The sequence below is a fragment of the Cygnus olor genome, chromosome 1, assembly GCF_009769625.2.
Source record: "Cygnus olor isolate bCygOlo1 chromosome 1, bCygOlo1.pri.v2, whole genome shotgun sequence".
Classification (NCBI taxonomy): domain Eukaryota; kingdom Metazoa; phylum Chordata; class Aves; order Anseriformes; family Anatidae; genus Cygnus; species Cygnus olor.
Genome location: NC_049169.1, coordinates 117,710,228 through 117,736,031, shown reverse-complemented (window position 1 = coordinate 117,736,031; position 25,804 = coordinate 117,710,228). Strand labels below are relative to the sequence as shown.

Here is a 25,804-nt window from a genome sequence, read left to right as displayed (position 1 = left end):
CACATGCACTGGGCCTCATCCTGTTACCAGTTATACCCGTGACTTGCTTTTTTTGTGCTGCAAAGATGTTACACAGCAGAAATACCTAGTTGACAGCTGGACACCTATGGTATGGGTGGTCTGGTGGTGTTTGTTTTTGTTTTTTTTGGCTGCTGTTTTTGTGTGTTTATGTGTTTCTGCCCTCCCCCTCCCTCCTTTGTTTTTTCTGGTTAATGTTGTTTGAAAGGTACCAAACTAGGGAGGGCAGAAGCACTCGTATGCGACTCTTCTATCCCTGGTTACCTTTGATCTCTTCATCATTAAGATCCCTGATTAGTTACCAAAAGTGCACAGTCAGGACAACACCACACAGCAGGCAGAAGTGGAAGTGCTAATCACATCAATATGGTTGTTAGGAGAGACTGGAGCTCTGAATCAGCTGAGCTGTGTTCAGCATGAAGTAAGCGTTGAGAGACAGATAAGGGTATTATTTACTACGCTAAAGGTACATTTCCAAGCCTGTTGTGCCCTACTAGGCAACAGACACCCTCAAGGTGTTCAAAGTATAAATGTAAGCAGATGAAAGAAAGGAAGAAGATAAGAAAATGGGGTAAAACAGTTTGTATGGACAGCTCTACAGCTTCCAGGGGTAAGCAGAGGTTAATTTGTTCACTTGCTATCTTGCAGCTCCCTTTAGGGATCTAAAGGGGGACCCTGGAGGCAAAGAGATGTCAGACAAGGTGACAGAAGTTCAGAAGGCTTTGTCTGTATCATCACATTTACACAAAGTTCCCAGTTCACACTCAGGCCCAACAGCCTGACCAGCCATGCTGCTCTACACACTGGCTGTCCTCTGGAGCCTGCTGTCAGAGAAGACCTGATCCCTTACAGTGACAGACTCAGACACATGAGCTCTGCCATTCCAGGCAGTGTGAACACAGCCAGGGAGCCTGAATTGCAACTCCTTTGTCAGAGGCAGTAAAAACATTGTCTTTTAACTCACTGACAAATGACGAATGTGACTTGCAATGACAAATATGCCATTGGAAATACTAACAACCTATGGCCGTTTCAGATGGTAGCCTGACTTGTTCTTTAAGTGCTGCCTGGGCTCTGGACATCTGGGAGAAAAAAAAAATCATTAAAAAGGTCCTTAGCAGCAATTTGCATGAACTAATCAATTACACTTTAAGTTAAGGATTTCTTTTCTCAGTCACACAGGAGGGCAGAAATGCTTTGTTTCCAGCTAGGGATGAAGTGCCAAGAAGACTTGGAGTTCAGGGCCTGGTTCAGAAGTGTAAACCACACTGGAAAACTCATCAAAACAGGCTTTATCAAGGCATTTTGTCACCTGTGTTCTGAAATCTGGATAAAAATCTCAAAGTGATAATTCTTGGCAGGGTTTCCTAGAAATGCAACAACAAAAAAAGTTACTGCTAGATGGAGGCCTGGATTCAAAGGGCTCTTTTTGAATATGGATCTCCACTTATCTCTCCACTCTAGTGTCTTCTTCTACAGTTTTCTCCTCTTCCCCAGTCCTGATCTGTTTTTGGAGATAGGGAAGTACATGCCAAAAAAACCTCTGAGAAAAACAAAACTGTGAGGCTTTGTGTTGGCACCTTTTTCAGTTTCGAACCAGAAGTCCTTTTTTGTAGGCAAGTAACCCTGCCACAGCCACAGAGGTGAATACAGTGGAAAATCCAATCAGCTTTAGGAGTCCTGGCACAGATGGCAAGTTCCTCTCCCAAAAGGTTGTAGTGATGGGCAAAGCTGGAACATCCTGTGGAGAGAGCATGCATTACCAACTCCACAGTGAGAGGCAGGATGTTAATCAAAAGATTCTTGAGCAGAAAAAGAACTGGGTTGAAGCAGTTCATGTTACCAAGAAGTTCAGGGCATCAAAGTTTTCTACTCAGTTAAAAGGAATAGGAAGAGACACATGAAAAGGATTCATAGCCTAGTTTAAAAGTGCAATTCTTTCTAATCCCATGTTACAGAGCTGTCACATGGGTACCCTCTCTTAGTTTCTGGTATGTTCCTGTTTAGGGATGGACAGTTTTGCTAAGTAAGAAAAAGATTATTGTTGTTTAAAGAATTTTAAAAAACAACACAAAAACCCATAAATTTAACTCATCAACAACACCAAAGGAAAGATAGTAATCCACTTAACAGAAAAACTTACAACTGATTCAGGTTCTGGCTTCCAAATTTCACTTTCTGGGATTTTCCTCATAGCAAACAGTATCTGAAAATAAGCAAAATTTTCTAGTAAGCACCACTCATTTTTTGAAAGGGAAAAGGCCTTGTTTTCAATTTTTTTTTTAAAATAGCATGATTAAGATAACAATTCATAAATCTTTGTGTATCCAAATTTTAAAGAAAATGCAATCTTTGTAAAACACATTTCCAGGGAGACTTGATATTTAATAAGACACTGCTCCTAGTAGAAAATAGAAACAGTAACAGAAAAAGCTCTCTGTTTAGTTGTTCCATGTGATATCAGAATTTGACTAGTCTCATGTGAATAGGGTAATATGAATACAACTAAGAGTTAAGTATCCACTCATGGCAACGCGAGGTGTGCATAAACCAGCTACAACACGTGCAACCAATATAGCCAGGAGTGGTTTGTTTTGCAAATTTTAACATGATGTAGGAAGAGAAACAGAATCCTGTGCATAATGACAGACCACTGCTTTCAGTCAGAGAAAAGCAAGATTAGAGAGGAAACCTTCACAATGGAAAACTAACCATTCATAGTACCAAACATAACAGAGATGAGTAGGAAAGCAAATTGTCTGAAATGACGGTAATGAAAGACAGCAAGATGAACTTCTTCTATAGTAAAATGAAACGGAGGTGGTGATATAAAAGTTTTTCCTATTTCATTTTAAGATTTAAAAAGATCTCACATCTTTTGTGATGGGCTTTTATTCTAGACAAGATTCAGGAACACCATCAACTTTTCAATAAAGGAGTGTGAGAAACGTCCCTGTACTGGATTTTACACATATTTTCCCTCCACTAGCAAATGAGGGAAAGAAAGGTATCATATTTTTACCAGTCAAGCTCACTTGCCAAATTCCCTGCTGACATCCATGGAGATTGTGCTGCAATGTATATTCTTACATTAGAGAGGTCATAAAGCACTACCTCTGGAGATTTTCAAGAACAGTTTTTTCCAAGAACAAGGTATAACATTCACAAATGGGACAGTTTAGGGACAGATGATCCCTGTCTTGACAGTAGTTTTTAGCCATCAGTTTCCCTTCATGTCATAAAACAAAGATGAAATTCCTTTTGCTGCTCTACAAACATAATATTCATTAAAATATTTGAGGAATTGGCTTTTTCTCAGAAATGAACTATTAAAATTCTTGTTCAAGGACTATATATAGCGCTATATCAATGGTATATCACTACATAAATGGTGATGTTGTAAACAGTTGAGGAAGGGACTGCCTTGGTCTGCAGACCTGCAGAACTGAGCTGTTCCCAGTGAGGCTAACAGCCGTGATCTCTCAGTATGATGACTAACATGAAGTGCCCATCTGAGGGAAAGATGTCTAGATGAGAATCTTGGATTTCTGTTGAAGAAGAAAAAAGGATTTTGTTGCTGGAAATAGAACGGAGTTTGATCAAACAGACAGAGTTCCTCCTAAGCACTCCAAGTCTAAGGGTTCTTCACCCTTCACCCTTTTTCAGAATGCCTGAGGATGTCAACACTCAAGTCCCATTTTGCCTCCAACCAGAAGATCTTCCATTTTAAATAGGATATTTGACAGTGTTGCCTGCTTTGGGTTTGTGCCTGTACCTCTCTGGCTGCTCTTTCTCCAGCCTGTATGGCCCCCTCCATGTATCCGCTCCACTCTGTGGCTGTCTCTGTGCCAGCAAAGTAGATCCTGCCAATGGGCTGCCGAAGAATCCTTACGGGGGAACAAGCAATAAGTCATGTCAGCCATACCAGGAAAGATAATGAAATCCTTGGGTGAACATTGGAATGGTAGTTTTTAAAATGACAATGGGTACTTAAAGATATTAACTTCGGATGAGTTGAGATGGATGGGTAGGCTGTCTGCATTGCATTGCATTTCTTACAGTAAGTGCAACAGTGTTAGTATTTTCTAAAGTTTTTTCACTGCACTTCTTGCAGTGCTATTTCTGGATGTGAATTTAATGCTCATGTAGGTGTAAAAGACAATTAGTTTGAGATGAGACATTTTGTATCTCGTGATTTTAGCCTATGTCTTAAATACCAGTGCTAGGTATTGCTGGTTCTTCACACTTCACAATGAAACATTCTAAAATATGTCCCCATAATATCTAAGCAACAACCAAAATAAAATAATTTTTATGCTTTTTTTTCCAGCATTCACAATTAGTGTCATTAAAATTACTTTAAAAACTAAGGCCTCCATACATTCTTCATTACAACTGTTTTATTGATCTAAATTCTTTTTAAATTGTGAAAACTTACATTTCAAATAGGCATTACAAAATATGTATCTGAAAGCCAACAACTGGTCTGAGCAGTAAGCCTTTTTCTTCTTGGTAAATCTTATTTCCATGCAAAAATTTATGCCTGAGAGGACTGTAAACAATGGCACACTGATTGCTGTATTAAGCCTTGTCTGCTAAAAGAACAGCCCAAAGAAATCACTTGACTGTCAATGTTGACAGGAATTAACTCTCCATCCGTATTTACAAAACACCAGTTAAAGATGTGCTGGAAATGGTAACACTGATCTCAAATACCCAAAGGTTGTTTTGTAAACATATCATGAAAAATTCCCAGTTCCTTTCCAAAAGCCTACTAAGTTGTATTCACCAAATAACAAAAAGGAAAAAAAAAAAAAAAAAAAAGACAGAACCCTAATGATACTGTACTCATCCATCATAAAGCCCAACTGAGACAAGTGGAAGGTTATAATATCTGTTTAAAATATTCTCTAGCAATCTCAAAGGTATAAAGCCAACAGAATGACAGAGGATTTATGACCCTTTCTGAGATTATTTATTAACTTGGTCTTATCTTGCTACTCTGAAGTCCACTATAAATAGACACCGTACCTTCCATACTGAGTCATTATGCCTGGTGGGAAGTAGGCTGTGTAGCATCCTCCAGAATACTGCTCTTCACACCAGTTCTTCTCTTCATAATGTACTGGCTGTAAAAAAGACATTAATTCACTCAAGGAAAGGACAAAGTCCTGAGGAAGCTAATAAAAGAACTGAGGAGACAGCGGTGAAGAATAGCTTATGATTTGTTGCATGACAATGCCTGACATAATGAGTACATTTAACAAGTCTCTTAATGCAGCATGGATCAGAAACAATAAAATAAACCTTAATTTTAGACACTGCTAGCTGATTTTTTTTATTATTTTTTTTTTTAAAGCTAATCTGGGCACTGTAGAACATAATCCTCTTAATCTGTCAATGTAAATTTACACTTTGAGCACAAATTTATGCTTTGGGCCATGTAAAGAAAAATTAACCTCTACTGTAAACAGGTGTAATATTTGTAATATATACACTGGATACAAACACATACTGTTAAAAAATGTGACGTGGTACTTGCATGGTTCTGCATACGATATAACTGTGTTTAAAATGATGCAATCTTGAGATTGGTGTCTACAACATTTAACTCACATAGATAGGATAAACTTACTTAAAGGATATAGGGCTTCGATCACACAAACTAAGTGTGAGTTCACACAAATCCTATCAGTTATTTACCATTACAGGGAAGAGAAGACAAGGGAAAGGCAAAAAGAAAAACAGATGCAGCAATGGATCTTAGCAACTACTAAGAGAGAAGAAACATTATGCTCAATATGGACTACGAGGGAATTTCGACAGTTGAGATTTGTGGTGGTAACCACAATGAACGCCACCCTCATGAAGGCAGAGAATGAGGATAGATTTGCCTTTTTAACTGTTTCATAAACCCATTCTTATCTTCACTGTCAAATGCAATGCAAGACTTGCAGTAATGTTCTCTCCACTCCTCCACAGAGAGCAGCATGCACTCCTGTAGCAAAATGCTACGCAGCACTGTGCCAGAGCACTGATGCATTCCAGTTTCTTTCTCCCCTTCCCCACTGTAACACAACCGATGAGAGACACCGTGGTTTAGATTGTGTGCTTACATGTAAAGCTTCCTCTGATCCCAGAACCTTTGCATAGAGCTCACACAGCCTCACCTTCCTGCAAGAGAAAAGCAACAGAAGACCTATGTGTAAGGAAAGAGAAAATAGACTGCTTCTAATGTTTCAGTTTCAAGAGAACAAGCATTAGTATCTGCTCAAACTTGAGGTTCCAGCTTTTTGGGATCTATTCTAATTGTTTAGACTCCGGAGCAGATGACTTCAGAGATCTTTCACTCAAACTTCTGTGCTGCATAAGCGCCAGTTTCACCAGCAGTTATGCAAGCTGTTCCCTTGACACCTCTAGCAGACCAAGTTCATATACTACCCAAAGGTTCTCTAGGCTGTCAGGAAAAGAAGGAAGACATTGAACTTTTTTTTTTTTTGTCTTGGCACACAGTCTAAGTTATAATTTTTTCCTACAAAGATGCAGGTATTGATAGCCTGAGGCTCTCCGAGAATCAGTACTTTATTTCTGTATCTATAAAATCTCCTCCTGTTTTAGTTTATGAGTCTATAAATCCATGAATATACTTCATGCTGTAGTAAGCCCCAAGTGCAATTAAGTTCGTTCCTACAAGCTTTTGGGTCTTACTGTTAGCTGTACTGCACCAATTCCCAAACAGAAAATGATCAAGATGAAATAATGGTTAACGATTATGAAAAGCAAACAAATACACAAACACAATGCTGGAAAGACATTTACTTGGTTTACTTCTGGAAGCAAATTCTGTCCTCCACAGAGGGCCATGTTGGGCACAAGGGACAGCAATACAGCAGTCCCAGCTCTGCACAGGCCGCACTTCCAGCTTTATAATCCTATGAGGAAACCATATTGACACTGCCCTACAACGCAGCCCAGCTATACCCACAAACAGCTGAACTCAAGGGATGCTATGGAAAGAGGATGAGAAAGAGAATAGGAAGGTCTGAAGGCCCTTGATGAAGGTGTCCTTCTGTGCAGGCTGGGGCTGGAGCAGCAAACATGGAGGCTGCTACTGCTTGGGAAGAGCTGCGGGCCTGGCGTGGTGTTGCTGCTGGCAGGTGATGGGCCCAGTGGCAGCAGTGAAGGGAAGCAGCCCCTTCCTGAAGCCCCAGGACAGAAGCAGAAATGTGTGGTGACACAGAGATTGGCTAGGGGGCTCAGAGAGCTGCGGGATATAACTATGAACATCTCTCTGCAGTCAGGGGGTGGCAGGAATCCAGCAACAGCCATAATGGAAGGGCCCATTTCCTCCATCTCTGTCTCTCTCCTCAAGTGAAGTGACCACCTTGCCCTGCAGGCCGCCAGTACCCCCACAGCATCTGAACCAAATGAAGCCATTTTAACAGCAAAGCCCCCTGCTAGGGTCTGCCCACTGCCCCTCACAAACACCCACCAGCTACTGCTTTCAAGGCAGCTCAGTAACACCACAGGGCTTCATGGCAAAGTGAGCATCACCTTGGGACCCATCTGCTTCTGCTCCTCCCAGCACCATGACAGGGATGAGGAGCATCCCTCCAGGTCTGCCTGTGCCCTGCCCCTTTTCCATATGTGGGTTGCAGACCCTCCAGGGAGCCTGGAAATGGCACAGCAGAGGCTGGTAGGGATTCTCATGTATGGGCACAAGCAGGGCTCCAAGACACTGCAAGCCCTCTGCTGTTTGCCATCTATGTTGCAAACTCGCCTAAAGTTAGTTTAAGATAGTTGTGTAAAAGAAAATATTAAGCTTCAGGTCAAGGGCATCTTCAGACTACAAAGAAACTTCAACCCTGGGAGGAATTATTTTTCAATAACAAGGTATTACTTGAAAGAAAACAACAACAATGCACACAGAAAATCAGTTTCCAAAGGACTAAATTGTACCAACAATAATCCTGCACTAAGGACATCCCCCCTAATAGAGGCAATCCTTGCAAATGCGCTGGCCTCTCTGCACCATCTGCACCTTTTGTCTTGGAGCAGTTTAAATAAATTCTTATTTATAAATTTGTGGCTAATGCCCGTATGGAACATATGGAATATGCAGCAAGTAAAATCCTTATTTCTGGGCCTTGAACTCAGCTATGAAATTACCACCAGCACTAAATAGGAGGAGTGTTATGCCTGGAGCTACCAAGGTAGGATCCTGTTGAGACCGACACCATGCCCAGTGCTTCCTCCCTGCAGAGAGGATGAAGTGCACATGCAGACACTCTGCTCTCCTCCCTGTTCTTTCATGCCAAGGCTGTGTGTGATGCCTTTGTTGCACAGTTGTGAAAGGTAGGGCACAATTTAAACACTGTAATTAGTCATTGGCACCTGGCCTGGGAACGCCAGCTGGAAGACAGTGGTGGGCTTCACTCCTTTGGATCTGGCTTAAGCTGTAAAGCAGTTCCCATCCCCTCCCACCACTGCTGTTCAGCCATGAATTAAAATAGCTGCCATGGACTCTACATCCAATTCCTCATATGCAGTACTGAAAACCTAACCCTGTTGTCCATGCCATGATAAAGGGAGAACCCAGCTACTGCTGATAGGAGAGCACTGTCTCAGCAAGGCAGCTAGCCCACCCTGCTCCTGCAGTCCCTCCTTGCAAACACCATAGCCCCTGTCTGAATGACGCAAACCATTTGCTTCCTGACCGTACAGTGGGAGGAGACCCAGCTTTGCACTCTGCCTTCTCCTGGAGCTTGGTTTCCAGTGAAGAAGCCTTGTACTGATGTTCAGGGGAGGAGCTGCAGTCCAGGAGGCTCCTGCTTTGTCTGACTGTGACCAGAGAGGCACCCCCAGCCCTGGCACCAGGGTGCATCTACCAACCCTCGCACATTTCATGACCATTCTTTACCAAAACAAAGTCCTTCCTATTCTAAGATCTATTGTACAAAAGACAAGAGTTCTAAATCCTTTTGTTTAAAGCTTGACCGTAGACAGCAGTGGTCAGATGGTCATGCTAACATTTTTAATGCCCAGGGAAGAGCAGCCTTTCTTCAGTGGTGCCTCACAAATAGCTAGGACAGCCCTTCATTTCACAGAAATAGAAGCTGTTCTCAAGTACTGCAAATGCTCAGTAAAATCTTGTATGTTGACACACACTGTAAGATACCATTTGGTTTTTATGATGGCTTAAAATGCTAGGCATGCTGGATTTCAGAATACCTACACTGCTTTTATCGTCTATCACCTGCTGGGGGTCTATTTCAAAGCCTGAGTGCTGAGGAAAAGAGAGCCTTGTCCATTCCTGCCAAAATTAAGGGAGATCTGTGATACCTGGCTGTCATTTCAAAAGCCTGGGATATTAACAGCCCCATCTAGACCCATTATCCACAGACAGCTAGACTACCTGCAAAGCTAATCTGAGATGACTGCATCTTCTCTAGTTAGGCTAGCTATTACCGTAAAAATGTTTACTTGGACACAGTATTCCTTGTGGCATGCTTGAAATACAAATGCATTTTTTCCATGTCAAAATAAGGCTCTTCTCATATCCATACTCTATGTGTAGCTTTTAATTTGATCAGATACTGTGAAACCATGTGATGGAAAAAAAAAAACTCATTACTTTTTAAATTCTAATTTAATAATAGACAAAAGAGGAGTACTGTATGCACATATTTATTTTAACAAGACAGTAAAAAAAAACACTTCACCTGTGCCTGATGGCATTTTTTTTTCTGCAGCTGAGGGTTGAGAGCTGGAGGCAACTTTTTGAACTCTTCATGATACTGAGATCTTGTTCACAGCAGCTACAGCAGTGCAAGGGTTGCACTAAATTACAGATGCTGAAATGACCCACCAGGGTGACTAGCAAAATCAAGCACAGTGGACAAACCTAACCCTTCTGACAAGCTTTGAAATTGCTCAGTGCAGTTGCATGAAACCAGAGGGGCAGCAGTGGGAATGAGGCTACCCTGGACCCTTCCCAGTGAGGGCAGAAAGATATCTACACTACGTCTATAGTCAGCAGCTTAGAGCAGTTCATCTGTTGGAGTCACATAAGTATAGCAGCCCAGCAGCAGATTGAGAACCAGGTCCAGAGGAGTTTCTACAGGACAAGGACTGGCTGCCACATCTGCTGCCAGTTTGGATGAAGACCTCACAGAGTTCACAAAAAAACCCCACACCACAAATAAGAGGACTACTTAATAAGAGGACTTACTGTCACTGTTAAAGTGACACACCCACCTACTGTCACAAGGTTACAGCTTTCTTCAGATTAGGGCACTTTTTCCTGCTCTGGTTGTTTATAACAGAAGTTTGACTCTGAGTCTCTTAAAATCTCTATCATCTGTACTCACCTTTCTTCTTTTGTGAGATTTGTCAGTCTTCTACACTTCCGAGCAAGAATGAAACTATAAAAAAGGAAGACCACAAAACAATTTGTTTCCATTATGTTACTATGTATATTTACTATGTATATTTTATGTTACTATGTATATTTAACATGCCAAAACCTTTTGATGGGATGATGTGATCATTAATATTAGCTTTTGGGTCGCTATCCAAACTATCCATTTCATCTTACTGTGTAAAATTATATGCTATACTTACTATGTAAAAAACTCACTGTAGAAGAAACCACTCCAGAGTTCAGAGCTCATTTGTATGAGCTAAATTATTAGGTCCCAGTGACCTAAATTTTATACAGCAGTGTGTGCAGGCATATAATAACAAGAGGTTAAACCTGGGATTGACTGCTGGGATTGACCCGGAAATTAATAACTTTCTAAGACTGATCAAGCAGTTTTTAAATAAAAATAATGTAATGCTAGAAAACAAATTTTAATTTAAAGAACTGGAAGTTTTGGGGAGGCAAAATATTTAGAGAAAGCTTTAAATTTGTGCATTAACCCCCTTTTTTCCTTCTCCTTTCTTTCTGCTTCTCCATTTTTATACTTTGCCACATGACAAGGCAAACTATGACAGGCAGAAAAAGAGAAGAAACAATAGAATTTCATCATTTAAAATTTCCTATTAAATCATAGTGAGGATTTTTTGGAAAGAAAAACTCATAAAAATATTCACTATACGCTGAGAAACAACCCTTTAACTATCAGAATATTCTGAGTTGTAAGCGATCCACGTGGTCTGTGGAGTGTATTTTATTAAAGGATTTCCCTTCAAAAGTAGCAGGTTTTCTGCTTCAGTTGTTGCCTCTAAGACAAAATAAAGAGGCATTAACTACATATCTTTTTTCTTACCCTATTATGGCAGGAAAGCTACCATCAGGCTTAGTATCATCAAGTGTTAAGCCAATTGCAGCATCCTCATCTTCAATCATCATGGTACCGCAATACCCTGTAAGCACAAGGAGGAAAAGAATTTAGGATCCATATATTCGGACACATGTGCGAGCTGTGAAATATTCAAAATTTGACTGGAAAATGCCCTAAACAACCTGATCTAAAGGTACCCTGCTCTGAGCAAGGCATTGGACTAGATGACATCCAGAAGTCCCTCCTAATCCATATCGTTCTCTGACTCTGTGATTCTAACATAAGGAGATATGAAAATGAAAGAACGGAGAAAGAAACAAAACAAAACAAAACAAAACAAACATCAAGTGACAAAAATTAACATGTATCCCTCACTGATCTGCAAGGCAGCTCACATTGGCTCACAGAAGTGTTAGATCCTATCTTGAAGAGGAAGTTTGCATCTGAGATGTGCTGACAATTAGCAATCTTTTTGAAACAGAAAAGCTTCTGTCTTCTTTAAAGCAGAAAGACAGTAAAGGAATCTATTGTTGAATTCACAATACAAAAATAAACTCCAACCCAGTTAGCAAGATTGCATAGAAATTGCACTGAAACAGATTGTTCTCAGATACCGAAGATGTTCAAGTGCCCCAAGCACAATTGTTTCCATATGTGACATTTATGTCAGACAAAGGAAGAGATATTTGTAAATTGTTTTGAAAATGTAATTGTTCTTAAAAGAAGAATTTGAAGAAAATAAATTCTTCTTAAAAGAAGAAAAACTGTGCTATCAAAGCACAGTATGCAAACTATGGGTTGTACCAGGAAATGGGAGTTATCTTTTGCCAATCCATCCCAAAACTTAATGGCCAGTATATGCCAAAATCCAGAGCTCTTAAAATCATTCACAGAGATGAAGGGGGTGTGACACTTGTAGACAAACAGGTGTGGACTCATTATAACCATGGAAGAGAAATGGGTGCTGTTACATCACAGTTTGTCTGAGACTAAGTTATAAAAGAGATCTGAGGAATCATAATTCAGCATATAAAGGGTGCAGGTGGAGATGTCCATGGGAAGACAACCTAAATGAATCCTGCCCAATGCAGTTACAAGGCAGAGGTTTTGCATACTGACAGCTGATGGGATAAGACCTCTCTCCATCATACGTCTCTTGTACCTTTGGATTACTGTACGAGTGGGAGAAACTCATAACCAGGTACCTCCAAAGGAAAAGTAGAGGACAACAAAGAACAACCAAGGCAATAAGCAACAGGCATGACTGTACCTTGCCCTCTCCCTTCATACCTACCCCCTTCTTTTTCTTCTCCCATCCACCCAGTCTTCCAAACCTCTCTCTAGTTTCTCAAACAAGGAAAGGCAAAAATGGCATGGAAGTGTATGGAATCTCCTTCTAAGATCCACCATTCCCTAAACTCAAAGTCCACTCTGTTACCATGTACTTTCTCCCTCTCTATTCCACTACTACTACTACTACTATTCCCTTTAATTAAAACATAATACCCTTCTTCCTCCAGAAGGTTTCCTTGTAGTACACGATGCATTTGATGACTGAGCCCATTGGGATTCGATTGATGAGCTGGTTTCTCATTGGGGGCAAAGGTGGGTTGAAATGAATCTTCAAACCAAGAGCTGGGGGAATGGCACTGATCACATATTTGCCCTGCAGAAGAAATCATACATAAGCCAATGACATTCTCCACTACTTCAACCTAACTATATAGCCCTAATGATTTCAGCAGACATCTGGAGAGGTTGCAGGGTGTATCTTCTAAAGCAATTTTGGCATTTAGCACAAGAATTGCGAAACTGAACCCTCACAAAATCCTGGTTGTTAAAACAACAAACAAGCATTATGTAAACAGCCATCTGTTCCAATGATGGGCAGCTGCTCTTTTCCCAGCACTTGAAAAAATCCAGTGGAGAGATTTTCTGTGTTAAAGAGTCTGTTGGTCTCCTTTCCATCTGGACTCTTCTGTTACGACTTGGAAGCAAAGCCTGATTTTTTTTTTCCACAGGAAGTTTATTATTAAGCTACAGTATCATGTCCACCTTACCACTACCCTTTAATTCTGAAGGTAACTAAACACAAAGAAAAGGTGGTAGTGAACGACAAGTTTCAACAGACACTGCTTTTCAGATATCATTTTACAGTTCTGTCAGTGCTATTACACAGGAACAATCAGAAAACATGACCTTCTGTCATAGCCACTTTGGTCTCTGCTACATTTTTTTACAGGATTTTGGACAAGACAAAAAGGAAGAACTGAAAGTTTTCTAGCTGTCCCAATACAAATGGTTGTTTAGATGTATGAGGTTTCATCACCTCATATAATTCATGATCTAAGGTTTCCACTACGACATTTTCACCCGACTGGTCAATGCGGACTACTGGCTTCCTCAGCTTCACTCGGCTTCCCAGGCGCTCCATTATTTTCTCACTGATCTGTCCAGAGCCTCCAACAAACTTTCTCTCCTGAAAGACAGAAAATGACGACTCAGCAGAGAAGGAATCAGCAAAGCAGTGCATGCGAAGTCCATATCATGACAGATATTTTGCTTGGGGTTCAAAACAAACTTCATTCTTCTGTTGTTAACAAACTTTCTTCAGAAAGTTTAGCAATCTTGGAAAAAGTCTCCACATTATTTTCTCTTTCAGTGAACTCCTGCACTTCCCATGTTTGACCACCAGCCAAAACTAGAAGTATCAGTAACCTCATGAGAAAAAAAAACACTCTAATGCGATCTTCAAATGGATTCCACAGACCTGTGTGCATCAGCAACACTGATCACATATCCTGCAGTATGTAATCCAACCCAACTTAAACTCAAATAACCTCTAACATACTGGAGGATTCAAATAATATTTTATGCAATGTATTTACAATTAAATTATCTATAATTACTGATGTATCTATGCACGTTTATCTATGCATTTTTATGTGTTGTAATTTTTATCTTTGTATTTTTTAATCTTTGGGGTTTTTTAGCTTTGTATTTTTGTCTTTGGGTACTTATTTGTGATTAAATAACTTACACTGGTAAAAATACAATTATTTCTAACATATTAACTAAAATTTGCATTTCTAAAGTAGAAGACCATTAACAGAGCCTTTACTTCTTTGAAATGCAGAAGCAGCACCAAGGTACCAGTCTTACGGTCATTTTAGAGCAATGCTATACTTCAGCATGGTTGTTCATTTTCTTCAGACTGATTTTTAAATCTTTACAGTTTTAATCCTTGGAAGTTTGTGTCTTTAGGAACCGAGCTCCAGGCTACAATTCCAGTATTGATTTGAAGTGCTCTGCACGCTGATGCAGCTAGCATTACCATCCTCATGAAGTATTTCTGAAGCAGTAAGGCTGGCTTCAGCCTTATACCAGAAGGAAGCATGATACTTTCGTTTAAAAAATGAATAAACAAAGCATGTATTCCAACCAGAGCCCAAAAGGAAGACAGTCAGGAGCTGTTACAAATGTACTGATCCCTAGGCCAATGCCTTCAGCACAGGAACAGCTTTCAACATGAGTTTAGCAAGAGTTTGATTAATGTGTAAATGCATACAGCTAGTTACCAATGTGCTATTGGGTCAAGGTCACGGGTGTATCCATTCGCCCTCTGAACTTAAATAAACAAGCAGAATAATGAAGCTAAACAAGGGCTCATCGCAAGTTGCAGAAGGTGATGGCTGACAATACCTGCCCTCCATTGGTTGTTGAGAAGATCCTGGCTGTCCCCCCACACTGCTTCACATACCACAAAAACCAGAGGGCAGAGACCTCATGGGGTTCAGAAGTGACATCCACGTTCACAAACAGAGTTGCAAAACTCTTGGCAGCACTGCAGCAAAGACAAGAAAGTAAGTAAATTTAAAGCTTGGAAAAGGGTGACAATCTCATCCTTTAGTACGGCAGAGACTGTCTTTGGCAATCTCTTCTTCCACTGAAGTTGAGGGCAACTGATTCCCTTTTTTCAGTTGCAACAGGAAACAATATTAATTGCTTTTATGGAACATTTTTCAAGGAACCCTGTAAAAACATGTTAATTAAGTATTGCTGTAGACCTGCCAAATTAGGGCTCCAGGAGACACAAAGGCCACTGAAAGCTTATAGCATTTTTATGCTACCAATACAAAGTTAGCTTGTCATTCCAGACTCAGGAATAAGGGAAGCAGGCTCTCATGTCTTCACTGGACTGCAAAACCTATGTGTCCTCCCATGGTTCCTGGGTCATATCCAAGATCTGCTGTTCTGTTTGCACTTCCTGAATACTTGTCCCTCAAGCACACAGCATATGGATTATTCAACATTTGTCATTAAAAAAAAAGTTAGGCATCTTGTCTAAGCTAACTATCTAAGTTCTCTGGTTAGTCAGCACCCCTCACTGCTCTCTCCTCTGCTGTGTTCTGGGAGGGTGCTGCAGCAGGAACATACCAAGGAAAGAAGAGAAATAGAAAGACGTAAGTGAGGTTGTAGTTTATACAGATTAACACATAAGTTTTGCAAAAAAGAAAAAAGGGAAAGGATACTTTTGGTTACACAACTCAGTATTTTAAATGGTGGTCTGGTACCCAGTGGTGATGAACACAGAAGTGGAAAAGTGGCCTGTGTCTGAAGAAGAATCACTGCTTTATGTCTTCCAGTTGGTGCTTTCATTACAGGAATATGCAAAATGGCAGCTCTACTGGAAATTATTGTATAAATCTGTACAACATTTTAAGGTGCACTAAGACAGTTAATTAAGGCTCAGGCAAATATTCTTCCTGTTAAAAGTAAACACTTCCCTTGCCCTCACTGAGAAATATTTTAGAGTGACATGGAGAACACGACCAGGAGATGCTCAGCTTAACTGCACTGTGAACTACAGGGACTGAGCACCTATAGGTATTTCATATGCCAAGCACCAGGTAATCAATAAGTTCCAAAGCTAGTACAGAATTCACTTTCAGTTGTTTCTTCCTTTTTTTCAGTCTTTGATCTTCAAAAAAAAAAAAAAAAAAAAAAAAAAAACCAGAAAAAAGCATAACTCAAACATATTATTTCAAGTTCAGCTGTAGTTCTACATATAAAAAAGGGTCTAATGTCCTTGCTAAAAATGTACAAAGCTCTGCCGTAGTAAAATGCTGCCCCATTTTCTAAAATATGGGTGCATTCTGGCTTCATTCTTGACAGACAAAAATGATACAGAAAATATTTATCATTTTTTATCTATATAAACACATACTGAAAAATATGATCAGCTCTGAAAGATGGGAGAATGGGAGAATTAGTGTATGTACTTATTAATATTTCATAGACAGAAGGTACTAGGCAGTGGTGAAATGTTCATTGTTTCTGCTGCCTTCTCCCATTGCTTTTCAGCATTTCAGTTTCCCAGTTTCTTCTGATGTTTTACCTAGCAATGGCAGAATGATTTCAACAGCGCATTTCCAGCATGCAAGTCTAGCCAAAAGCAAATCTGTACAGTCTGTTAGATGAGAGGAAATAGTAGAAGATTACCCTTCTGGATGACTACCTTCCAGGGTGGGAAGTTTCTACAGAACGTTAACTAAATCTTGAGCAAACTGGGCAAATCAAGCTGAGATGCACATATGAAATCTGAAAAGCATCTTGGAATTAAGGGAGGCTGACAGTTATGCCAATACTGAGGTAAAATGTCAAGTCTTATTCCATCAGAGAGTCTGAAAAAATATGACTGTAGTTCTGTGACCTATTGGATATTGAATAGCTACCAGTGTGCGGTGTTCTGCTAACGCGAGTAGGTCCTTACCAAATCAGAGGTTAAAAAGGCCAGCAGAGTGGACAGCATACATTTCTATTTCGTTTCACTGAATATGGATGGTGGCACAAATGAGAAATGTTTGTGTACAGCGATAACTCTTGTTGCAAATGAAAGCAAAATGACCAGAAGACTGAATGTTTTTGCACAAGAGCCTACTGTTCATTAGCAATGCCCATGTTCCTCTCTAAAGGCTGACTGAAACCATAAAAATGTCTCCCAGTGCTGCTGGCAGTGTCATTCTGAGAGGGTGCTATCAGGCTTTTGCACTAAGGTTGTGCCTGCTCCCTGCAGCAGGGTGTTGGATGCTTAGAAATTCTAACACTGTTGCTGTAGAAATCAATCTGCTTTACAGCAAGGCTGAATTTATGTTTTTTTGCTTCATTGTGAAGAAAACCAATCAAACTGCTCTTGAATGGCAAGTAAAGAAAAATTGCTTTGATATATACATAAAAACAGGAAGCATTCTCAGTTTCCCTGGGTGGTATATAGTGCAGCAGTTAAACAATAGAACAATGGATGTTAGTGATTTATTGCCATTTCAAGACAAATGTTATAGTACTTTGGTAAAATCAGCTGGTCCATTACAGAATAAATGTATGCTGTTCCATCAAAAATATGATTCAAAAACCTTCTGTAGCCAGAGCATTTTTCCTTGAATACTTAAACACACAGTAATATGTAACAGATGAAGGTATTACCCAAGTATTCAGAAGTAACCTCTCCCACAAAATCCATTTTCCTTATATCTTTGTATTAGTCTAAAAAGTTATGGAAATGTAACAGAAACTACTGTGTGGGCTGATAAGTGTTGTGGTCTACTGTAAAAATATTTTCTCATTCCACTTCTTCAAAAAGTCTGTATCCTAGTGGTAATTATATCTGTTTGCCAAGCAATAATGTCTACTTGGAGTTCTAAGTTATAAATATAAGCTTTTATATCTACTTCCATATTACATAGTTTCTTACTTTGTCCAGCAAATTTTATCTATGAAATCTTGCATAGTCATTTTGTCCCATTCTTCTGCACGTGGAGCCTTCCACGGGGCTTCATTAGGAATCTAAGGTAACATAAAATAGTATTCATCAGCAAATGAATGAGTGGCATAAGAAAAAGACAACAAAGTGAACAGGTTGATTTCAGGTTAAAATGAGGAAGTCCAGACTGTTGTTTAGGTCTATTGTCAGAATAACTTTGATATAGTGTTTTAATATTAATTTTTAATAATTCATTCTGAATGTGTTATTTTCATAAGAAACAGTTACCTCTTTGGGTTCGAATTAAAAGTTCAGGAAAAAAAAAAAAAAGGAGAGAATTAACATTTGAAGCTGAATGCATGAAAGAGAAATACATAACACAAGAGGCAGCGAACACAACTTCTGCTTTATCCTCAGTATCTGCAACATTGCAGACATAATCTCATCATTACATGATAACTCTGCCTGCAAATTCCTGACAGGTAGTACAGTGAACTTAACAGAAGATGCTTTTACGGATCATTCTTTTTCATATATGTATTTTTAGATATAAGAATAGAGAATAATTTTAGAGTTAAGAGCTAGAAAGATAAAGCACAGTGCTGAGGAATGGGTCTGGGTTGTTCTATAGCTCTCTTGTTCATCTGTGCCAGTAACAGCCACCTCTTTTTAAAATCTTGTAGCTCAATGGAAAATATGCACTAATGGTAACAAACTAAAATGGTTGGGTTGAATTTGAGGGTGGAGAAGGACATATTTTGCAGGCCTACAAGATTCTTAAAATGCTGCTTACTCAATTGCCAGCCATAATGCTAAAATCACAAGCATAAACCCTGATGTTCATTAAAAAATAAATAAAAATAATAATAATAATTAAAAAAAAAAAAAGGTAAGATGGTAGGATTGCAGACAGGCTTAGCAGCATGGCTTTCAGAATGAGAATGCCACGATGCCATTTATGCATGTGCTCTGACCACCAGTGTGTACCAAAGTACACGTTGTCATGCTGTTTTTGTCAGGAGCTAGGCATGTTCAACCTAGACCAGCTTTGCCTGTCTACATCCTAGTCCCATCTTCACTCTGCCCCACTGATCAGCTTCACACGGAGACAAAGCTGAGCTGAAACGGTCAGCTGCAATTCCTCCTGCCGTACCTCCTTTCCCATTTCATCCATGGTCCTCCACAGGTTGTTGTAGTCCAGGTAGGCCAAAGGATTCCACAGAGGAGGGAATGCACCTTTGAAGGGGTAAGACTTACCCTACAAGATGAAAAAAAAAAAAAAAACCTCAACAAATTCATAAAAAATAAAATACAATCATACTGATAGTTTCTATGTGTGGGAAACCACACCAAATGATTAAGTTCCGACTAGAATAAAGCATAAATTTAATCAATACTTGTAATGCCTTCTGGCAGATGATGTCTGTGGGCCCCACACTGAGACACAGGAGGCTCCATCTGAACACCAGGCAGCACTTCTGTGCCATGCAGGTCATGGAGCACTGTCACAGGTTATCCAGGGAGGTTGTGTAACCTTGGAGATCTCCAAAAGCTGCCTGGACATGGTCCTGGGCAGCCTGCTCTGGGTGGCCCTGCTTGAGCAGGGGATGGAGTAGGTGGCCTCCCTTCCCACCTCAGCCGTTCTGGGATTCTGTGTGTGCAACTTAAACTTGACACACAGTTAAGCCAATCATGTGCAAAACTGGTAGTGCCTTGTATCTTGAAAGTTTTAAATTGGGTACTTCTGGGCAATAAAACTAATATCCTGCAGGAGAGTCACTAATATCAGACGAAAAAATGAGACAGAACAGTATTGCTCAACTGAGATGAGAAAACAGCTATTTTTTTCCTGAAAACAAGAAAGATATGTTACATATTTTCCTAAATGTTCATGAAAAAACTTAATTGGTAATTTCATTTAGTGACTTTTTTTTTCTTTCAAAATCAGACCAAAGCAGCTGTGATAAGCTTTATTATACACTAAAATCATAGCTCAGAGACCTTCCTGGAACAAACTCTTTCCAGCTAACATACACATCCACAGCCCTATAGAAAATGTAGTATTTACTAATAATCACTATTTCTCCCATTCAACAACCACACCTCTGGCCATATATTCCTGATAGTGACAGTCTGGCCAATGTGAATGGCCTAATTTCGTCATTATATATTTAATAGTTACATTTTATAAATGTAGCCACTACTATCAGTCCAGAAAGTCCAGTTTAATTAAGGGCAAAAGACAACAGTTAATTTGTAAAGCTCTTTTATTTACAAGGGATTTCCTTGGCTTACTATATGTATGGCAACATAATAGTTATAAAAAGTCACAATGAAATGCACATTAGCATTATATGGCTACTCTTTCTTTACAACACATTCTGGACTCCATAAAATTGATGACCAATAAAGGCCATATTGTGTGGCACTGTTGATTTTTCAAAACTTATATTAAATTACATATTTAAGGGGGCATTGCATCACTATGAATGCCAATTGGTAGAAGTATTAAATTTTAATAGATATTGATACAGTGCCACACCAACTGATCACCCTGGCTTCAGAAGAAATGCTGCATCAGGATTAAATATTTAGAGCAAGGTTACAACGAACAAAAAACACTGTGTCTCATTGAAGATAAGTATACAAAGACCACTTACATGAAGAAGTGTCAGGCTTGGTTTGATTTAGCCACTTAATTAATAATGTGAAAGAAGGGACAGAAAGTACATTATTCAAATCTGCAGCTGTTGCAAACACCAGGAGAGACAGTAAAATGGCACAAAAAGATCTTGAGAGACTAAAGACTTGGTATGGAATAACAAAAATACATACAACCTTGAAAAATGCTGACTTGTAACTTTGAGGACTTCTAATTCAAAGAGAGAGAAACTTAAAAAGCAGAAATTCCAGAAGCAAAACCTCAATATAAGAGTATGAGCAAATTGAAAATCAGTTAAAAAAAAAAAAAAAACCAACAAAAACAGAGCAGGTTAGAGTAAATGAAGAAGAAACTTTTTTTTTCACCTAGTCTTTGTAAGGCCATGAGACTCTAATGGAATTCTTGTAAGAAACACCAAGGTAATGAAAGTTTGGAAGAAAGCAAAGTGCAGGAAGAAAGAAAGAAACTCTGCAGAACATGTGAAAAAGTAGCTGTAAAACAACAATTCCATTTTGCAGTGCTTTTGAGGGGAGATTATGGTTTGCAACATGCCAAAATGTCTATTTTTAGAAAGTTTTCAATCAGCAGTTTTGTCATAGTTGGAGTTGATCCCCAGTCACTCCATGAGGCAGAGTACCAAGGCTGAAAGCCTCGTGTTTCCAATCTTAGAATGCACATTACAGCACATGTTCAGAAATACTGCAGAAAATGTCAGGAAAGGTTTGCTTTCATTCAACATGGAACAAAGTGCATCTATACAGCTCTTGTGCTCAGCCGTATAAAAATACATTATATTGGAGTCGAGCCTATAGATGGAGATCATGAATTGCTGTAAGTTTATACTTCACTTGGTCCTGAAATGGGCATTTTTGGTACTACTATGGAATCTCTTAAAATGAAAATAATTTGTACTGAGACACACCTTCATGGTCTACTGTCAAGGAACTTTGAAAGAAGAGCAATAGGTCAGAGACTAAGTAACCTCCCATCCCAACTAGTAAAATCTGAACCGTGTTGGTAATTACCAACACCAACTATCAATTCGCTTTTTTGGGCACAAAGATTTCATAGCAGCCACAAGTCAGTTTTGCTGTGCCTTGTTCTGAGCACTGGAGCTACCCTTCACACGCATACAAACCTGCATAGGTATTCCAAAGAAAGAGTATATTGGTTTGTTTTTTAATACCTAGCATTTCCCAGATTTAGATTTATGAAACATGTATACTGCTGTGCCCACAAAAACCAGGACAGCATCAGAATGGGTTATTCCAATTATTGATTTTGTTCTGAGCTTCCTGCTCTGCCAGAGGCAATCCTACCTGAGTTATCCCCTCTGAGTTAACTCAAGTCTTATGAATTCCCTGTGGTGTTTTTTCATGAGTGCATGACTAAGAGACACATAAAACACATCTTTGTTTTAGTATTCTTCTATTTCACTGCATTTGAACTGCTGAAAGGGAAAAGTTGGGTATGTCTCTTGTGCAGAAATCTGGGGCAACAAGTCTCATAAAGCACGAGAACAAATCTCAACCTGGAAAAATAAAAATAATCACAGAAGTGAGGGAGTCTCCTGTGAAAGTTACATTCAAGAGCTCCTAAGACATTATGTAAGGCCTGATCCTTATTTCCTACGTAGACAAAACTCCAGGAGCTGCCAGGCAGAACTCATTCTGAGAGTGCAAGACTACGATCTATACAGAAACAAAAAGAACACCACTAAAGAAAGACAACATATATTTCTGAGTAATTTCCAACAAAACAAAACATTTCAGCTTTACTGATGAATTTGTACTTTTGCAGGTACAACAAGCTTTTTGATCCTTAGGCAAAATTTGCCTATTTCTATCATATTGCTGGGAATAGCATTCTCCAAAACTACTGGTGCTGCATAATCTCTAAAGAAAAACAAGATATGTGAATGAAAAATATGCTCAAAAATGCACAAAACATTTACTTTTCAAATGTTTTTAATACCCAAATCAGAGCAGTATATAAGCTGTAATAATATCAATCCCATCTAATCATTTGATAAAATATTTTAACGCCAATACTTTAATAATGACCAGAAGTATTTCTTACCATTTCTTTTTTTTTTGGTGGGTGTGTGAGGGCACACTCAGTGGTATTTAACAGAGGGCATAAATAGTTTTTAGAAACTGATTCATAATGCCACTTGCAATGCTTCCAAAAGCAGAACACCAGCAATGGCAGCTGGAGGTCTACCCGCTATTGCATGGGTCACTTGCTGCTTAAGGAGATTGTTGCCGCAGTATGGGCTAAAGCATACTGAAGAAGCTGAAACAATAGGGAGCAAATTCTAGTAACCCAGCTGTCTCTGGAATAAACAAACAGGAAAATGAGGAATCCAGTGTAAGATGTCACAAATATTACAATTCCTGAAAGATTTTCTCATTTATGTGTTTTGAAGAACGTCACATCAACCAGTGTTTGGCTTAGTTACACTAGACCCATGTAATATAAGTGGTATGGAAATAAATTCTCTACAGACATCAGCTCTGCCTCAGGGCAAACGGATAACATAACAAGAAATGGGTTACTACTACAGGGCTGGGGAAATATACAGCGTGGTAACTGAATACCAGCAGCCCCTTGAGTATCAGCCCCAGCACCTGGGAGGTCATAAGGATGGGTCCCACACACCTCCTCCTTGAAGTGGGATTGAGAGAATGGTTAGGGGAGAAAGGACATGCTCTGCCAGGAAGTGTCATCAGTATCTCACTGCAGATTGAGATCTCAGAAGAAAGTCTGGTTTTGCAGGCACAAGACCACTTTGTGCTCCCCTAAAATGTTGTGTACCAAGGCAGTACCCAAGCGGTATTCCACATCATGACCTGCAGCCCCTCATGCCAATGATCCGTGCAGTTTTTAGAGGTGGTACAAACATAAACATAGCCAGCTTTCAGTGTAGGAAATGAGACTACATGATGCAATCTCTGCACCCGTGAATGAGCACAGATACCCCCTCAGCTAAGCTCTCTAAGCCTTGGAGAAGCAGCTTCTAACTTCACGGGGATGTCAGTCTGCATATTAATCCGCAGTTACACAGCTTCACAGGCATGTAGTGCCATCTGCTGATTCATAAGCACGAGTACATCACACACCTTGTTCTCTCAGCTTAAAATCCTAATGTCATTCACGTGAAGTGCAGAAATAGTAAGATACAAAGTCATGAGAACGTAAAAGAGAAATGGCAAGGAGTCACATCAGGCTGGAATTCAGTACCCTCTCACGCTCAGTTTGTCATCTGCTGCATCATGGAAAACTGTCCCCATTTTTGTTTTTGTTTTATCCATAACATCTAACAATATGTGTCCTTGGGACTCAACCTCTGATTAATCATAATTCTCAGTAAAATGTGGCAACTAGCTGGACCAAATGATGTCCAACAGCTGAGACAGGTAAACAGACCTGCTGAGAAAACTGGAACCGTGAAGTTCCCTTCTCTGAAAAACTGTTCCATTCGTAAACTTAGCTGATTACTATGCTGACAGGTATTACAAAAATAAAAAGATACAAAGATCAGAAAATATAAATGCAGTGCAAGAAAATCCAGATAACTAATGGTGCAAATCTGCAATATTAAGACGTGCCAAAATACCCTCTAAATATATTTCAGTATTTAATTCTGCATCTTCAGCTCTGGATGCCAGTGTGTTTTGTGAAATTTGATCATCAAAAGTAATTTCATTTTAAGTGTAGCACAGCCAGAAACACTGGCCTGAAACATGCCTCTTGAAAAGGAAAGGAGCTAATTGGGAACAATGTATTTCCTCTGTATTATAAAGTCCATCTTCACTCTGCCACCACATAAGTGAAAAACTCGAATACATGTCTTACCTGAAAAAAGGCAGAATGGGAAAAAAAATAACACTGAGGTATTTTAGAAAGAAAACTTGAGGTTCTGCTCTGAATTTAAAAGAGAATATAACCCTTTGATCCAATCAACTGAGAAAAAAGTTGACTAGAACCAGACTTTTTATTTACAGATTTAAGACACACCTTTACAAAAAGTGCTCAAGTGTCTTATGAAGTACATATTTCAAAGGACTGTGGTTCTAAATGCTCTTCCAAACTGGACCTGCACAATGCTTTCAACACCTGAATTAAACCTCCCAACAAAGTGGATAAAATCAATAGAAACCTTTCCTGAGTATTTCTAGAGTTTGTCTCAAAAAACCAACAACTCTTCCCCTCCCAAAAGCAGATAAGTGGACAACAATAAATAAAAACAGGAGAAAAGAGGAGTTTTATTTTGGAGAAAACAATGAAGCAAGCTCTCTGCCTGCCCACAGGTAATATAACTGAGCACTAGTTCTCAAAATGAGAATGCTGTACTTAACACAGGAGATAATATTAGGCTCACTGGTTTTGTTTCTGAGATATTCCAGGTTCTAAAATTTCTTACCTAAAAAATGAAACCTTCCATAAAATTTTACAGATGTGTGAAACCCAGCAGTGTCAGCCAGTTCTTTCAGTATGAAATACACATGTATTCTGTATTTCTGCAGACCTCAATCAGCTTCCCAAGGGAAACAAAAATCAGTTCTTGTAATCAAATGCAATTGAAGCTTTTCTCCCAGCAGCCTGAATTAAATAAGCTAGGTGGAAGCAGAGCTCCTTTTCCTTATCTCCTAGGAAACAGACCCTGTGGTCTGGGAGGGCTGAGACTGAGGAAGTTTCTTTGCATTCAGTTTTAATTAAGAAATGCATACTTTATTTCCAGTTCATTTTCCTTACTGCTTTCATCCTCATGCTGTCATGAGGTCACAGCTGTCAGCCTTCCAGCCAGTTTTCCTGATCAATAAACATCTCTTGTGAGACCCTTTTTTATGGTCCACTTTGGCAGAGATCACTTTGCAGATTTGGTGTACGTTATCTTGACCCTTTTAGACTGCCGTAATACAAATATTATCCATTTTTAATTAGAAAAAGGCCTAATTACAAACTAAGTTGTTGCAATTACTGCCAGGTGGCTGGCACAAAAAAAGGGAAAATGTCCCTTTATTTACAGGGCAGGTGCAACAAGACCAGCCGTTTCTATACTCCTACTGATGA

At 39.4% G+C, this 25,804-nt stretch overlaps 1 protein-coding gene across 1 annotated transcript in view; it reads right to left on the bottom strand.

Moving 5' to 3' along the window:
* Positions 1–316: 316 nt before the first annotated feature.
* MAOB (monoamine oxidase B) overlaps positions 317–25,804 on the bottom strand; it is a 51,545-nt gene continuing 26,057 nt past the window's right edge. Inside the window, exons 4-15 of the mRNA XM_040545492.1 lie at positions 19,220–19,324; positions 18,058–18,149; positions 15,009–15,150; positions 13,636–13,785; positions 12,813–12,972; positions 11,292–11,388; positions 10,389–10,442; positions 6,135–6,192; positions 5,050–5,147; positions 3,794–3,905; positions 2,162–2,224; positions 317–1,759 (exon numbers count right to left, since the gene is read on the bottom strand). Coding sequence (XP_040401426.1) covers positions 1,604–1,759; positions 2,162–2,224; positions 3,794–3,905; positions 5,050–5,147; positions 6,135–6,192; positions 10,389–10,442; positions 11,292–11,388; positions 12,813–12,972; positions 13,636–13,785; positions 15,009–15,150; positions 18,058–18,149; positions 19,220–19,324 — 1,287 coding nt within the window. The 3' untranslated portion in view covers positions 317–1,603. The remainder of the gene's footprint in view (positions 1,760–2,161; positions 2,225–3,793; positions 3,906–5,049; positions 5,148–6,134; positions 6,193–10,388; positions 10,443–11,291; positions 11,389–12,812; positions 12,973–13,635; positions 13,786–15,008; positions 15,151–18,057; positions 18,150–19,219; positions 19,325–25,804) is intronic.